Below are 16364 nucleotides of genomic sequence, written 5' to 3' on the forward strand. Positions count from 1 at the left end.
TAAAATATTTTCAGCAGATTACAGCGCTTGCTTGTGAAAGAAAGGTAAAGAAATTTTTGGGCTGTTTCTATCTCACTCTCGCACGTAGAGTGAGCGAGAAACAACACTCTGCTCGAGATTTTGGACCGTTCAAGCAGCTGCACGGAAACTAGCATGCAACTGCTAGAAAGATCCAAAATCTCGAGCAGAGTGTTGCCTCTCGCTCACTCTACGTGCGAGAGCGGGAGAGGGATACCGAGTTCACCAAACTCACCAAACTCACCAAAAAGGTGAATAAAAAATTGAAAGGGTGGGGGGGGTGGAGGGGGACCGTGCATCCAGGTGCTAATGGTTTGCTTTATGAACACTAATCTAAGCTAAGATAACTAAAACTACGATTTTAATTCAATCCAAAAGAGTAACGAGTTATGGAACTTTTCCCCCATCCATCACTTGTTTCAGTACAGCATCACAGGAGGTTCAAACATCTTGATGCCCTCTTGATGTACATCACCTTCATTTCAGTTGAATTTTGTACATTTTTGATACACTTTTTAAGTTATAATAGAAATCGATGGAATGAAAATCCAGACACTGTTGGATTAATAGTTTTCCGATTTTTCCACCAGACGCCCGACATCTATGTATTGAATGAAGGTCTTCCGACAACACGACGTAGCATTCGTTGAATTGATTTCTTTATTTTTGGTTTTTATTTCTGAATTTTTAACAGTAATATCGCACTTGACGGGTGCAGTAAAAATCTGCTGCTGGAGTCTACGTAACAAAAAGGCATCTCTACAATATCTTTGATCGCGCTTGTGTTTCGCTTGTCCTGCAGCCGCAAAAACCCCTCCGCTCGTGATCCTTCAATCCTGTTTCGTCTGTTTTCCTTTATATTTCTTTCCACAACGTACTGGTGGTGTTACTGGTTTCAGTGTCTGGCGTGTTCTATCCATATCAGTGTCCATTGTGATGTGTGATGTCGTGTTGTTGTGTTGTGTGTGTGTGTAATACAGTAGAGTTAGCGAAAGTTCGTTGCCAGTTTAAGATTGAGCGACGTATATATGAGGACGTTTTGTTTCATAGTAGCGTAGTGATTTGGTTTGGTTACGTTTTGTTTGCCTTTTTTTTTGGAACGAGAGAATTAGAGCGATAAAAAGGTCTACGTAAAGCTTTCCCATCAACAACTTCCATCCACTGGATACAACAATCTGTTAACATTCATTCGTCACAACATCGTGGCCTGGGCGGATGTGGGCGAACAGGAAGCGACCGAAAGCCACTCCTGTCTGCCCAATCCAAACTCACTACTCTGTTCCATCGCATCATGCTTAACTTTGGAGTCTGGCCATTTTCATCATTTTCCCGTCTGGTAGCGAGTACGCTCGCCAGACCTGCTCTACACAGATACACACGCACACACCCAACACTTAAAGCTAATAGTAGCGGGCACAAGGGGAAAATCGATCGATCGTCAGTTTACCGTTTCATGGCCGTTCCTATATGTTACTCCAATTTTATTCCTCCCTCCACCGTACTCAGCTCACCGCAAATCGACGATCGCTTTAAAATGATGTATTTGAAGTTACATCGAGAAAGAGAGAATGAGATAGCGATGGAGAGGGTTTAATAAGCGCATTCGTTTGCAGTAACAGTGTAGTAGTATCGATAGTAACAGTAGTAGTAGTAGTAATAGTAGTAATAGTAGTGGATTAGTAGTTTCTTTTGATAGTGAAACTCGTGGGTTTCGATATGAAATCAGTTTTAGCGGAGCTTTAGTTTGAAAGGACCGCCGTGTCGCAGCACCGGGGTCAGTAGAACAGGTAACAGATACACAAACATGTAGTGTATAGCACACCGATAACATTACGCTCGCTTAACATTTACGCGCCTCTCCCATGTTCTGCTTCGCTTCGCTGGAAGGCAAACGAATCCCCCGGGGGGGGGGACCGGGAGCTGAAACAAACTCCGAGGTTATACAACGGCACAGCTCCACACCGTGGTCTACGAGTGGGAGGTTGGAGGTTTCCAACACGTATCATAACAACCTGCATGTGTTTTATGAAACAAACAACACTGCACAAGCTTCCTTTTTGGTGGATTTTTGGCACTCCGTGGTACTCTCTTTTCTTCGCATTTTATGCTCACTCGAATCGTTTGAAACCATCTTGTGTGTGTCAGTGGGAAGCTTTTAGCTCTACCACCCCAAATTCCATCGAAAAGGAACCTACCCTGCCATGCACATTTACCTCAACAACGATAACCTGCTCTCCTATTTTTTCTGTTTTCGGACTTAGCTCTCCGAGACGGAAGCTCTTTAAAGCGCGATCACGGGAAGCTGTCTCCACGGTGTGTGGTCCGGATCATTCCACATTTTAGGCCAGAAAAAAGCGATGCTTTAGTGATACGCCTCTCGATTCCCAAGCGCATCGTCCACTTACCGATGCTACAATCTATCCCTATACCTTGTTACTGGATTTCGTTCATTTTCCTTTCAACATTCGTTTCCTCTTTTCCTACCATCTGCCTCCATCACCCGCCAGCCGCAGGGTGAGGACGAGATTTTAATTTTATGGCATATACCATTTGTTTGCTCGTTATGCTGCCGGTTATGGATTTTTTGCCTCGTCGAAACAGGATATTACCAAACATTCTATTTCTTATATGTCCTGTCCACTGTCTTGCTTTCTGCTTTTCAGCGCTTCTTAGCTTTGCTCGTCTGTATCTGTACGTATTTCGAAGATTTGCTTATTGACGTTACGCGCACATGACTTGGTTTTGGTTTTTGAATTTCTTTCTTCTGCTTCACAATTTAAATGTTACAACGCATCTCCCGTACAGTATTGGAGTACAGGTAAGCTTAGAGTGTGTCTTCTATTCGATAATTAAATACGCTCTTCGCCATCAAAACATAGAACGAAACAGTCAGACAGATATTGAACAGCACACGGTCACGAGGTTCCATTACATCAACTCGACACAGCATCACTCATTATCCAGGCTGCGCTAAAGTAAGCAAACGTGAAGGGTGAAACATTGATAAATCCCAGGCTCAACTTTCGAGTCCAGGAGGATACACATAATCGGATAGCACTCCTGCTTTTTTTCGTGAAACACTCTCAATGTCATTGTTTTCTGGGTGTATTAGAACGCGAGATGCGGGGATGTTGATCATCATTATCTAGCATGTTCGAGCGTCTCCTAATTGTGCGTTCAGCGTAAGCTAGCAGTCAACCCCTGTTGTTTGTTATCAGTGTTAAGTGTTTCCGTCTGTCCATATGATTCGCTGCTGCAGTTGCTGCACTTCCGCTTGGAGGGACTCGGTACTCGGTACGGTTCCGTGTGTGTGTGTGTGTGTTTCGTGTTTGTTTGTTACAATATTGTTACAAGCGTAAAACCTTCTACATTACAAGCCTCCTAGCCTAAGCATTCAGTCGCCATTTTGTGCTGTGATACTGGTTGGTGGTGGTGGTGTCTGCTAGCTCCTTTGCTCTACTCTTTCTTGTGAATCTTCCGCCGAAACTTACGATACAGATCCCGGATGCCATCCTGCACGCTGGCGATGGGCGGAAAGAGATCCTTGGTGATCGCGTCCTGGCTGCTGCTACCGCTACTGCTACAGGGCTGGCTGCTACTAGTAGTGTCGATGCAGACGGCCGACGCCATCAATTACTGGTCCTCATCCGGTGGCAGCTTCGCCAGCGCCAGCAGGATCATGGTCAGCTCCTTGCGCGAAATTTTGCCATCCTTATCGTAACCAACGCCCCGCAGGATCGTTTCCTCGAACTCGATCAAATCCTGCGCATCGTAGTCCTAGTCGGGGAAAAATGTACCTTGTTAGTTTGACGTGACTTAACCATTACAATAACAACTGAAATACGTACCTTCTTCACCAGTTCGAGCAGATCCTTCAGGAAACCACGCAGTTCCTCGTTCTCGATTGAGCCATTATTGTCCTGTGTGTGTATGCATGGGGGAAGAAGAGGGTAATAGAAAACCATTGAATAAATCGGAGATTATTCCCGGTGACGTTCTACGATGCTTACTCTGTCGTAGAGTGAAAACACCTTCTCGATGTCCTCCTTCGTTAGCTTAGCTGCACCCTGCTCCATTGAACCGTAGCCAGGTGGAACAGTCAAGTGTAAAGGGAGAAAGGGCAAGAGCAAGATAAATGCATTAACATCCATTGCATGGTGAAAGCGGTCTAACACCCTCCTTCAGTAGAGGGTGCAACGGTCCGGTCCAGAGTCCAGAGTCGTCGTGAAGAGAATAACCAGCAAATTCAACCAAAGACCAACTTTCTACCGGATAAAAGTTTCAGCAAAAAACACAACCAACCAACCAACCAACCAAACCGCAACAGACGCGAACTGCTGGTAAAGCGGCCATCCGTAAAACAGCGGAACAGTAATGCAGTTAGTAGCTAGCTAAAAACAACCAGGCAAAGCTATTCAGAAGACGATGACCACCGCGTGGTGTAAAGGTGGGGCTATGAGCGGGATTTAACGGTTTAAACGATCCAATTCATTCAACATTCCAATGTCAATAATACTGCGGAGCTACTAGCAACTCCAGTACTGTAACAAACACACACACAGACACACCGAATTGTACGAACCGCTCGGAACGGTTCGGAAAGAATTTGGCTAACATACTTTGAAAACCATAACTAAACTATAGTACTTAATGGTAACGCAAATCACGGTGGAATGAAGACAAAGACGATAAAATGGAGAAACAGCTTCTCGCAGTCAGTTCCTCGAGTGAACCTGGTCGCGATAAGAAAGCAAAACTTAAGCTACTGCCTGCTTCATCATCAGTTTCGAGGACGCTTCGCATAAGAATGTGAAACACCTCCATACGGTACGCGAATAAGCGGCGATTATGAAGTCGAGCAGCAGCAGCAGCAGCAGCAGCACTAGCAGCTCGCGGTGACAGCAAACTGAGGAGGCTGTTAAGGAAAAGAAGAAAAAAACCGCCGAGGAAAAGAGTGTGTAACAGCGAGCGCGAACAAATAAAGGATCCTCCAGCGAGCGTCCTCGTAAGCTGATGGCGATTGCTACTGACCCTTCCTTCCGGAGAAGCTGTTGCATCAAGCGTTCCATTCCTGGCCCATACCAGAGCAGTAAAATAATCATCTTAATGGTGATCCCCACATTGCACGAACGACCGAAGCGAGGTACTCGAAAGGCACCTCCGTCGTTCATTGGTGTCCATGGATGGACACACACACACGCACGCCCGTTCGCTCGCACAGAGACACACTCTGGAGAGATGTTCCGGCTCCACTCGAGTGCCCTTGAAGGCGAATCCCTCGCATGGAGTCACAAACAATAGGACACCATCCAACCATCTTTTCGGAAGCTTTGTCTTCCGGTTTCCTGGCCACCGCGTTTCGATCGAAGGTGATGCCGTATGCTGTGGCGCATAATAATCGTTGCGGAACATTCGGGCTAGTTCTCTTGGAGCTACTTACCGAGAAGCCGCTGGCGCGTTTCAATAAAAGCTTCTCCAAGGTATGGTATTATTTCTTTTCAAAGACTTACCGAAGAGAATGCGTAAGAAGCAACGACATATGAGCTCAGTTCGCGATTATTAGACCATCGGTTTATTGGTCTTGCTTCGTCGAAATATGAAGATTCCTACCTAGCTAGCATATCCCGTTGTATGCAGTGGTAAGCTTATGCTTTAAATGCTCATTTTATGATAGGCAGCTACGAGGACATTTCAAAATAGAATCCTTGCAGCAACAGCAACTACCAATTAACAATCCATGAGGAAAATACCGCCGCAATCGTATGGATTCTGTTTTTTCCTTTACAAAATGTAGCCAAGTGTACTACAAAAACTGCAGTCTACTGAGCTAAAGTAAAGCAACGAACTGAACGACTGCATTTGAAGTACCTAAACCATGCCAAAGACTTTGTCAGCTTTGCGCATTCACCCCTGCATCCATCCCTGCTTGCCCTTATATTGCTGAGCTTTGCACAGGGTTATCGCCAATGTAAAGCCTCACTAGCACTCGGACGATTAGTGAAGCGAAGCATAAGCTATCGAACCTTAGTCTGCTTCCTAGGATCGGTTGTCCATTCTGCGGCATTTCTATTGACTCGCACGTCCACCGACATATTGGCGTAACTTTGCAGAAGCAGCTAGCAGCGACACTGCAATTCGGGTCTGTCAATATATTGATTCAGCAAACAGCACTCGCTTTTGCAGATCACAAACACACGCGCTAGGTGAACGAGGGCTCGACATAGAGCCAGAACCTTCGTATACCGTGCCTCAAACGGGAACGAGTCATTAGCTGAAGCTCTTTCGAGCTCCTCTCAATATCCGGTGCAGTGAAAGGATAATGGCAGTGAAGCTCTGGCAGGATATTGGCTCAGCCAGATGCAAACAGTTGCCATTCTCGTCACCATCATCACGACGTCGACGTCTATCTCTATAATCCCAATGCTTGCAATGGGCACTAGTAATTGAAAAGATGTCCCAGAAAGCCACTCCAACTCGTTCTCTGAAACGAGAAGCAGATACTGCTGCTTCCTGGTAGAAAGTAGGAAGTGTAATTTTGCCTTCACTTTGTGCACGCTTCAGCTTGTGAGTGGTCGTCAGCTGATGAGATCTTCTCATCCTACATAACGGAGAACAAGGCAGTTCCTGGGATGTAAATGAATAAGCAAGATCATTGGAACGGTGATTGAAGTGCCTGGCGACTGGCAGCATCAGTTGATAGACACTGGAAACGGATGCACTGATGTTTCGTTGTCAAGTCAATAACACTTACGGATAACATTGTGCACTTCAAATGATGATTACATTATGACAAGCTTCAATCTATCCTTGCTCCGCTGACCATTTTTATTTCGAAATATTAATCTTGTTTCATTTGTATATTATAAAATAGTTCATATCATGAATTATTAATATTTTAATGTGCGTTTCGATTAAGATAAATAATTTCATTGGGGTCCTTAAGAATTTAACTCTTTTGATTATTAAATACTTGATAACATTTATTTAAACTAGTTAACTGAGGAATTCCAACATTCCAAAGGCTACTACGATACTACGCAAAAACTAAATACAGAAACACTCGTCCAGGATACAGGAAGAGCGTTTTTCATCAACACAAACATGCAACGCAATTAATGACTCGTTATTTTTCATCATGCAGTTATCACATGCAGCCGAAGGACGCCCACCGGATGCTGGCATTCGCATTCGAGGAATGTTCCACCCCCAAATTCCACCCGTTACTCCACAGCCAGCGATGGCAGCAGGTGCGACAATAAACGTTTATACAGTTCATCGCGACTGCCGCGACTGGTCATTATTCACCCTTCTGCAGCAGCAGCAGCAGCAGAATGGGACCGTTTGGGCCCAAAATTAAATCATAATTGATGTGCCTCCGGTAAAACCAGGCTGTCAAACGGCCATTACGCCGATTACGGCCCTTGTTTGGTGCCGTTTCCGGGTGCACCTTTTGGAATGAAAGGAAATTGGGTGTAAAGTTAAAAAACCACCAATGTGGCGGTTTGTGGTGGAAAATCGGCTTCCAAAGTACGTTTTTCCAACCGAATGTGTGGAATGGGAATCGAAGACCTTGAATAGACCAGAGCCAAGCATCTGGCGAATGCGTAATTGCAATCCACATTAATGCAAGAGGTGAGCTGTAAGGTTCCTTTTTACCAGTTCTGTGTGCAACGGTCAGGTGCTTCGAGTGCAGACCACATGGCCCTTACGAACAACATGCTGGGGCACCACTACAGTGCAAATCCCGGCCCTAAACACCTTTACAATGCGGGCAGGAAGCTGGTTTTAACGGCTGGTGGCTGTTCCGGCTACATACCAAACAATGCCAGTTGCACCAAGGTGGAAAACCGTGGAATTGTTGGAAAGGGAGTTGGGTGGGAGTTTACGGTGGGCAAGGCGTCAAGGAACAGTAAACCACTAACAACTTGTTACCATCCTGAAACCAACTGCAAGGCAAAACAACCATCAAACCGACAAATTCAAAAAAGGGTAAAAAAAATGGAACGAAATGCCAACAACAGGAACGCAAACAGCATGTTGTGTGGATGCTGCTTTTTTCTGTATGTGTGTTTATGTTTGTGTGTGCTAGGTGGCGGAGCAGGTACTCACTTCTTCGTCTATTTTCCCTTCCTATGTTTTCCGTTTGTAGTGTTTTGTACGGGCGAGATTTCGAGTTTTCCCGTTTTCATTTTTTTGTGTGTTTGATTTCGATTCCAATTGGTTAGTTATCGTTTCGGTGTGTATGTGTGAGTGGGTATCAAGGACATCACAGGACAGCACGATTTGTTTGATGACGATAACATGTAGGGGTGCAGGGTTTGTTTTATTATGTTTGCGCGTTTATTGAAATGTTAGCCGGTTGGTATTTGCCATTTTATTGAAGTGATTTTATTGGTTTTGGGTTTGGGTGATGCAGTTTATTTGTGTTGTTTCGCATTGTTGTAACCGTGAGTTGACGGGGCACACAGATTACGAGGGATTTTAACGTTTACAGCGGCACATTAGGTGTTTGGAGATTTAGTCGGTCGGTGTTGATGGTGGAAGTGCATTGGAAAAAAGACAGAAAATACATTGGAACAGAGAGAAAGACAGAAAGTGATGTTAGTAGCTAAATTGCTTTTTGACGTGGAAATGGTATTTACAGCAAGCGGTTTAAGTCGATCCATTTAGTAGCACGGCCTTATGGGAGCTTGCTTTTAATATAATTTGTTTGCATTGAACAGCATCCGCAAACTTCTAGCAGACGATGGAATGAAACGGATGATAAGGGCTCAACGAACGAGCAAATGACTTGCACAAACAAATTCAAAACGGAAACGATGTGGAAAGGAAAGTTTTGAACGATGAACCCGATCAGAAAAGTCCGGTGAATGATGAAGTGAACTGAAATGCATAATTTGCAATCGGATTATGAAATGGCGATGCGTCGGAGCGAGCAGACCTCAGCACCGAGGTTAATGTGTCTCCAAAATGTCTCTAAAACCCATTGCCAGCACAGCGAATTCCAGTTCTAGTTCCAAACCATGGCCGAACGAAGAGAAGAATGCAAAACTTTTATCCACAGGCAAAACAGGCATTCCATCGCATTCGAAGCGAACTTCGCACCACAAAAGAAGCTGCCGCCGCGAGGGTGCGGCAAATAGTGAAAAACTTTTTCCACGAAAACCCATTCCGGTCACCTTTTCTGGGTGGAATCCTTTGGCTTCACACGACGGTCTCCTAGGAGTGTCCTTGCTGGAAGAAAACTTTCCCCAACCCCAAAAACCCACCCGACCCAGCCTACCATCATCTATCACCATAAGAGGACACTTTCTCATTGTGAAGCCCCCGGCAGAGCGAAGGCACCGCTTTGGGGCCAAGGACAAGGTCCCGTCGTGGAAATTAGCTTCACATCTATCTGGGTTGAAGGTTGGAAAAATGATACGGATCGCTCTCCGGTACAGGGTAGCTGCAAATTCAACAAACAAGCGACCGAACCTGAAGGGAACACCCCCCAAAAAGTTCTGCTTTTGGCCACCGGAACCCACCGGGAGGGCCATTCCTTTGACGGATGGTTCGACGTTTAAAGTTTTCCCTTCGCTTTACGGTCGTGCTCGTGGTTTGTTATTTATTAGATTCTTGTCCTTGTGGCAGGGAGTGTCCTTTTACGTTACAATCATTCAGTGTCTGATCCTTGATTTTCTGATGGAACCGGACCGAAAACAGTGTCCGTTTACTTGCCGTGATTTGTTTGTCGTTGGCCTTTTTGAGGGGGGGCGAATGCAAGAGGTCGAAATGGAATGTGTAAAATGAAACGAAATTGGTGCAACTAACGAAACGCTCCTAGGTTCGTGAAGATGTGCTGGAATGGATTATCCTTTATTAAAAGGTAAAACGAAACCAATAAGTCAGGCAGAATCAAATGGGATGTGTAGTTCCGTGGACAGTGCGCACATTCCCATTTTTCCAAACTCATTTCAAAATGGTGCGAGTCTCAGAGAATGAGTGCAAAGATTTATCGTGACCTTTCACTAAGATTTTCTAGATCCTTCGTGAAGCAATAAGCCAGCTTAATCAAGATCTATCTTAACAGGCATCTCGTGCTGCCTTAACTGTCTTTCGTGCTTCGTTTGTGCAAAAACTAATTTAACTCGAGTTCTTTTCAAATGACATCTGCGTGTTGGAATGAAACACAACATGATTTAAAAGCATCAAACGCAAGATCGCTGGACGTGGAAAAGGTCAAGCGAATGTTTTCATAGCCTCACGCCCCACAGAAAAAAACACGCCACTACCGTGTATTCCCGGGAACCCCGTGTTCACGGCGACAGCTAATAACGACGAGACAACGCGAGACGGTCTCGCTCGTCGCCCCTCCCGGCTTCCCCTTCCCCGCCATCCCGTGTGCTGCCAAATCCCGTGGAAATTTAGGCGGAAATTGTCTTATTGACACCTACCTTGAACACCTGCCGGCAGAGGAAGTTTTCCTTCACTGGAAGCAGCCTGAAACAGAAACAGAGAACCGGCGAGCAAAAGTTTAATTAAAGCAACAAATGCGAATGCGTTACGTGCTGGAAAGGATTGTGTGTTGTGCAGCTTTTCCTCTTAAGGCCACCTCCGTTACCTTCGCCGCGACCGCGCCGATGAGGATCGCGAGCATTAAAAGTTTCGTTCGGCAAATATAACTTTTTAATTACCGACAATAGCGAGGTGCTTTTCGTGGGAGCGCGCGCGAACGCACGAAGGTGCGAAGCGACACACACACAAACACACAAAGAGCCTCTTGAATCTCAGGTGATTCGATTGTTTAGCTGGAAAATTTGTGGAAAACTTTTGGTCTTTCCAGCGGCCATTATGCTTCTTCTACCGCCCACTTTATCAATCCGGATCGCAATGTGGTGCTTTTGAGGACTTCCTTCTCGTGTCCGTTGTCCTCGAAGAAACCCTGAAGAATCGTCAAGCCGCCGCCAGTCAAATATGAGCCAACCGTTCCAAAACAGACACACAAACACACCCCTCAACAAAAAAAAAACACAGCCGAAAAGCCATTCAAAATACAACTCACTTTGCCATTTCCGACAGTTGCAGTCGTCCATCTTTGTTTGCATCGAACACTCGCAGCTGGAAAGGGGAAACCAGTCAGCCATCAGATGCAGTCTTATGGGTGGGTGGTGGGAGCGGTCTCTTATGGTATGCTACTCACCATCGTATCCGTGTACTCGATCAGTTTGTCCTCCGACACGTCGTTTATCTTCTTCGCTTCCTTCAGCAGGTCGCGTAGAAAGTTCTGCAAACGAAAGTGGCCCGGCGGCAGGCGACGTGTTAGTGAAACGATTATGCTGATTGATGTGGTGCGCACCGGCACAAGATGGTGCTACTAATTGAGGCGAGGTTAAGGTGGTAATGTCACTTTAAAACCACTTCACCACCACTTCACTTTAGCGTCTTTCTTGGAGCCATAGAAGCGAAAAGAGGTGTTTGAGGTCTACCCTGAGTGCCTGAAACAGGGCGAGCTATTTGTCCGGGATGTCAAAAGTTTTTCACCTAGCAGTGGGGTTGTGTCGGGAGTGAGGATGGGAGGGGGGTAGTGGCGGTGCCTGCCATTCATTTGAGGGTAAAACTCAAATTGGCACTTTATCATAACAAATTAACTTCCGATAGCATCATCCATCATCGGGCGTGCGCTCGCTAAAGGGTGACAATTGGATGCGATTTAATGACGGTTTAGATCTTTGATTTCAGCCGGCAATGATAATGATACGGTTAAGATAAGCGAGCGTGTTGATGAAGGGGCGTAAATTGAGGTATGAATAGCATTAGCCAACCCGGTTGACAGTCAAATGAAAAGTTCATCGGTTCGAAATTGATCCGGCGCGAGGTTGGGAATCGGTTACAATACAATTGGCAACTCAGATTTATGTACATTTTGTGATTATCTCATTCAACAGCCTATTAGCTGCAATAGCAGCTTTTCATCAGATTGGTGTTGATTTCAAAAGATTGAAAGATATTTTTACAGTGATTTTATTTCTGTTAAATTGTAGTGTTTATCAGATACCACTATGGATAATGAGCGGTATTTTATGTATTTTTAACTATTATTAATAATAGTTCATCTTTTATTATTTTATATTCAACTGTGGATGAAATTGGCAAATTTAGTTAACCATTAAAGAGAATTATCAAGTTATTCTAAAACCAAAAAAAAAGAGAGAGGCCGTAATTTAAAGGATTATCTTTTCCATTTGAAATAGTGGCTCCAGTTAAACCACGCCTTAAATTATTTTAGTGTGTTATTGTTTACTATATTATTACTCAATAATAAGTAGGTTAATATATTAATCAGTTTAAAATAGATGTCTTGTAAGAATCCACAATCAGCAGACGCAGTGAGTGCCGGCATATTCTTACCATTTAGGACACCATTAAGCAATAGTCTAACCGTTTTAATGCAAATCATTCCCTCATAACGTAGTTCTTAAGATTTCCTTTGTGCCACCACAGACTTACCTTCAGCTCATCCGCCTCGATGTAGCCACTATTGTCGGAGTCATACTCTCGCCAGATCTGCAGACGAAGTCAATTAAAGCATCTTTAATTACCGCCAAGAAACTGCCAGCATCATATGATCCCACTTACCTTCATGAACTCCACACTCGACTCGAGTGGGTTGTCGAAACGAAACAGCAGCAAGAAGTTCTCCTCCATCGGCAACAGTTGGGCGAGCTGTGCGGGGAAAAGGATCAGACGGAGAAGAATAGCATGAGATGATGAGCAGAGCACGAAGGGAGGTCGGTCGGTCGGTGGTAAAACACAAAAAATCATCCAAAAACGATCCTTCGCCGTCGTCGTCGTCGTCGTCGTCGTCGTCGTCGTCGTCGTCGTCGTCATCATCATCTTCGCCGTTGTCTTATCGTCCAACGACTTGGCCGCAAGATATATGGATGCCATAAAATTATCACGCTCGATAGGCGAGTCAAAGTAAAACGATTAACTCGCAGACCCCCCGCGGAGGTCAAGAGAACACTGGAAGGGGAACTCGCCGTTATTTGGAAATTTTCAATCTCCACTTCTAACATCTCCAGAGCAGAGCAGCATGTCTTTGTCTCCGGTAGCATCCGTTTGCAGATGGAGCCGATCATTATGCTACAATTAGTTTAATAATGGCCAATTCCGAAAACATTCCTTCTTTATTCGCCGGACACAATGGAAATCTGTTGCCGGCTGTAAATGAGAATGTCTTGCTCGCGTAATGTCGCTGACCTGATACTGGGAAGATGGCACATAGCGAACATGGAAATGATGCAATAGAAGCTTATAAATACAATAAAATACGCTGGAAAATTTGGAAAAGAAATTCATTTAATACATTTATAAAACATTGAACAACTTTTTATTTTAGAATAGAAAATGTATCTGCTTTCATCTCTTCCAAATCTAACCAACAATCTGCTTGAAAGGAAATGAAAAACCGTCTTTCCAAAAGCAAACAATCCTTGGCCAATGCGCATCTCGATTCAAAATGTTTGCCAAGTCCGCTAATGATGCGACAGTTTTGCGGTGCCGCCGAGCATCCCTTCCCAGTTCGTAATGGTCGGTGATCCATTCATCAGTTCGCGAACAACGAGGTGGGTGCCGACTGGAGGAAGGACCACCGATGCCCTTTCACACGATGGTACGAGTTTTTTTTTCCCCGGTGCGTTTCTCCGCATGCGTTCGTGCTCTAAAAATAGACTCGCCGGCACTGTCTTTTGAGGTTTCTAGCGCGAGTACCGACCGTTCAAACCGGGTCCGGGGCCGATGGAGAGCAAATAGGATTTATGGTGAAATGATTTTGCATACATTTTACAGTTCATCGTGGCACAGCACCCGGTCCTGGGCCTGCCCAAAATGGTTCGTCCAAGCTAACGATCCCCCTTCGAGCAGCATCAAACGTGCCGTGCATACTAAACGGGTGATTGAGCTCTAGCTGCATCGGTACGGGGGGGAAACGAAAGCCTTCGCCACCGTTCAACGACGATGATTCCATCGAGTGAAACCGTGGCACTGAATGCATTCGCCGGTTTAGAGCCGCAGCGGTTCTCTTGGTCTGCCAAAAGAATAAAAAAAAACAAACCCAGAAAATCCTTTACCGCGAAAATGGGGATTATATGCCGGCGCTGCTCGTCGCGATGAAAAGCATAGCAGGGATTTATGCAAATGCAGTGCTAGGCGCTTCCAGTGATGATGGTTGGTGGTGCGGGGATTCCAAAGCTCGTAGCACCAGCCTTCACCCATGCCGATGGTGGAGCAAAAATAATCTTCATAAACATTCCCGCTTTGCAGCGTTTACAAATGAGATTACTGTGTGAATTGTTCTGCGAACTTCATTTGAATAGCGAGATGCAGCCGCAGAAATGGGCCGGAATAAAAAAAAACACATTTTTTCCAGCCATTCTGCACGAGAACGGTTTCGTTTGTTTTCCGCTTGGAGTGTCTTTTTAATTTGCGGCTTGTGGCAAATTGAAAACCGGGATGAAACTGCAGGAAGAGAAATTGAAGATTGACATCAGGTCCTGCGCTGCATAAAGCTTGAAAAGCTTTATTTTAAAATCAAAATTGAATAGAGAGCTGGATGAAAAAAATTGGCCAGCGTTTTGACATTGCTTTCTGCTCTCTCTTTGTGTAAAATACGGACTCCAGTACGAAAAGGTTGCTATATTACGCCATGAAGGATAGTTTCCTTTTAACAAAAACCCGAAAATATTTATACAGTCGTTTGTCAAGGGTTTAATAAGTGAATGTAAAGTTAGAGGTAAATTTCATCCTAGCAACAATATACGATTGCGTTGCATGCATTTTACGCTTTCAATATGTCTCTGCCCTTTTTAGTACTTACCTCTCTAATATCGATTTTACCATCCTGATTATCGTCGTACGCCTCCATGAAGCAGGACTTCAGCTCAACCAGCATCTCATCGGTAAGGGACTGTATGGTGCGCGTGTAGTGAGTGTTTGCCACCCGATCCGCACACCGAGCAGAATGGAAATAGAAGCACAGTTCGCACAATTAATCGGACCACACGATCACAGCTACGCAGCACAGTTCAAGCAAACATCACACCAAAGCACACTACCGAATCCGCTAGTGGATCCGCGCTAGAAAACGTTCGCTAGAGACGCTGGTTCGCGATCGAACCAACGATCCCGAATCGATCGATTCGGGTGCGGCAGATGAGATAAAAAGGACAAACAAACAAAGAATGAGGTAGAAAACAGGGGCGTAGGCTCTAGCATATTACCGCGAACACGTGTGTTAAAGAAGAAGCCGGAAAGGGAAGGGGAGCGCAGTGCCATCACGGTGAGGTGGGGTGCAGTTTGGTGCAGATTCGCTACCGTGACCGGGAGAATGTTCTCTACGAAACCATAACCGGGAAACGGGGAAGGTTCTTTAAGGACCGTGATTAAGGAGCAGGTTTATAAACTTTTCTGACACACGAAAATGACAATCTGTGGGTGGAACCTCAACAGATTTCGTTGATTTATTACGTCCAGTGGACAGGAAGCGTGCCGTCTGCTGCTTGGAATTTACGGCATTAAGGTTCAACAGAACACGATTTAAAATTCAATCAATGATGTCTTCATTCTCTCTCGCGAGCTTCCTCGCAGCATAAATCAACCGTTAGATAAACGAAGTTTGATAAAAGAAAAAAAGTCTGACCTATCACCTGCTACCAGCAACCGGAACCAGTGTCCGTGTCCGGTAGAATCGATAGCAGAGAGTGTGCGAAAAAGTCATTTCTATCTAACCACCCATTATCGATCGAAAGGGAAGCTCGCTACGAAATGATCGTCAAAATTTATGTCTCAACCTAGGGCAGCGGTGGTGCCACCAACAAGAACTTGCCACCTGAAGCGTAGCATAAAATTTCAATCATCTCCACCTGATTGACTGCTCCAGTCCTGCGCCAGCGAGCGTTGCGGCTTTATCGAAAAACAAGTTGAAACATCCAATAAGCTCACCAACCGTAAAGTAGTTGCGTCGCGTTTGCGTGCCGGCAGCACAAGAGCCGCGTAATCGCACAATTTCTCGCCGGCAAGGGCTGCTCGCTGCGAACACCGAACAATGTCTCGACTAGCCAGTCTCGAGGCCGGTGAAAAATTAATCAAGCTACACAACAAGCTATTAAGAAGCAGAACAGAACAGAGCGACGACGATGGAAACGCCGATGGAAATCGATCGCCGGGGAGCACTTGAAACGCAGACGCGCAAAAGAAAAACGCCATGGTGCTGCGATGAAACAATAGAAAATCAATTTGGAAGCAACAATCGCTCGTCTCGTTGGCTCGTGTTTTTCTTGATAGCTAGCTGCTGTCGCTGCTAGAGA

At 45.1% G+C, this 16364-nt stretch overlaps 1 protein-coding gene across 3 annotated transcripts in view; it reads right to left on the minus strand.

Annotated features, from left to right (window-relative positions):
• Window positions 1-1094: 1094 nt before the first annotated feature.
• The window catches only part of LOC125956329 (calbindin-32), a 55321-nt gene continuing 40051 nt past the window's right edge, over window positions 1095-16364 (minus strand). For 2 of the 3 annotated variants that reach the window (XM_049688076.1, XM_049688075.1), the window contains 10 exons: window positions 14876-14965; window positions 12637-12723; window positions 12508-12564; window positions 11201-11284; window positions 11063-11118; window positions 10455-10500; window positions 8128-8148; window positions 4029-4085; window positions 3867-3938; window positions 1095-3795 (listed from right to left, as the gene is read on the minus strand). In XM_049688076.1, the coding sequence (XP_049544033.1) occupies window positions 3652-3795; window positions 3867-3938; window positions 4029-4085; window positions 8128-8148; window positions 10455-10500; window positions 11063-11118; window positions 11201-11284; window positions 12508-12564; window positions 12637-12723; window positions 14876-14965 (714 nt within the window). In that variant the 3' untranslated portion in view covers window positions 1095-3651. The remainder of the gene's footprint in view (window positions 3796-3866; window positions 3939-4028; window positions 4086-8127; window positions 8149-10454; window positions 10501-11062; window positions 11119-11200; window positions 11285-12507; window positions 12565-12636; window positions 12724-14875; window positions 14966-16364) is intronic. The other variant, XM_049688077.1, reaches the window with a different exon arrangement.

Source organism: Anopheles darlingi, chromosome 3 (genome assembly GCF_943734745.1).
Source record: "Anopheles darlingi chromosome 3, idAnoDarlMG_H_01, whole genome shotgun sequence".
Taxonomy (NCBI): domain Eukaryota; kingdom Metazoa; phylum Arthropoda; class Insecta; order Diptera; family Culicidae; genus Anopheles; species Anopheles darlingi.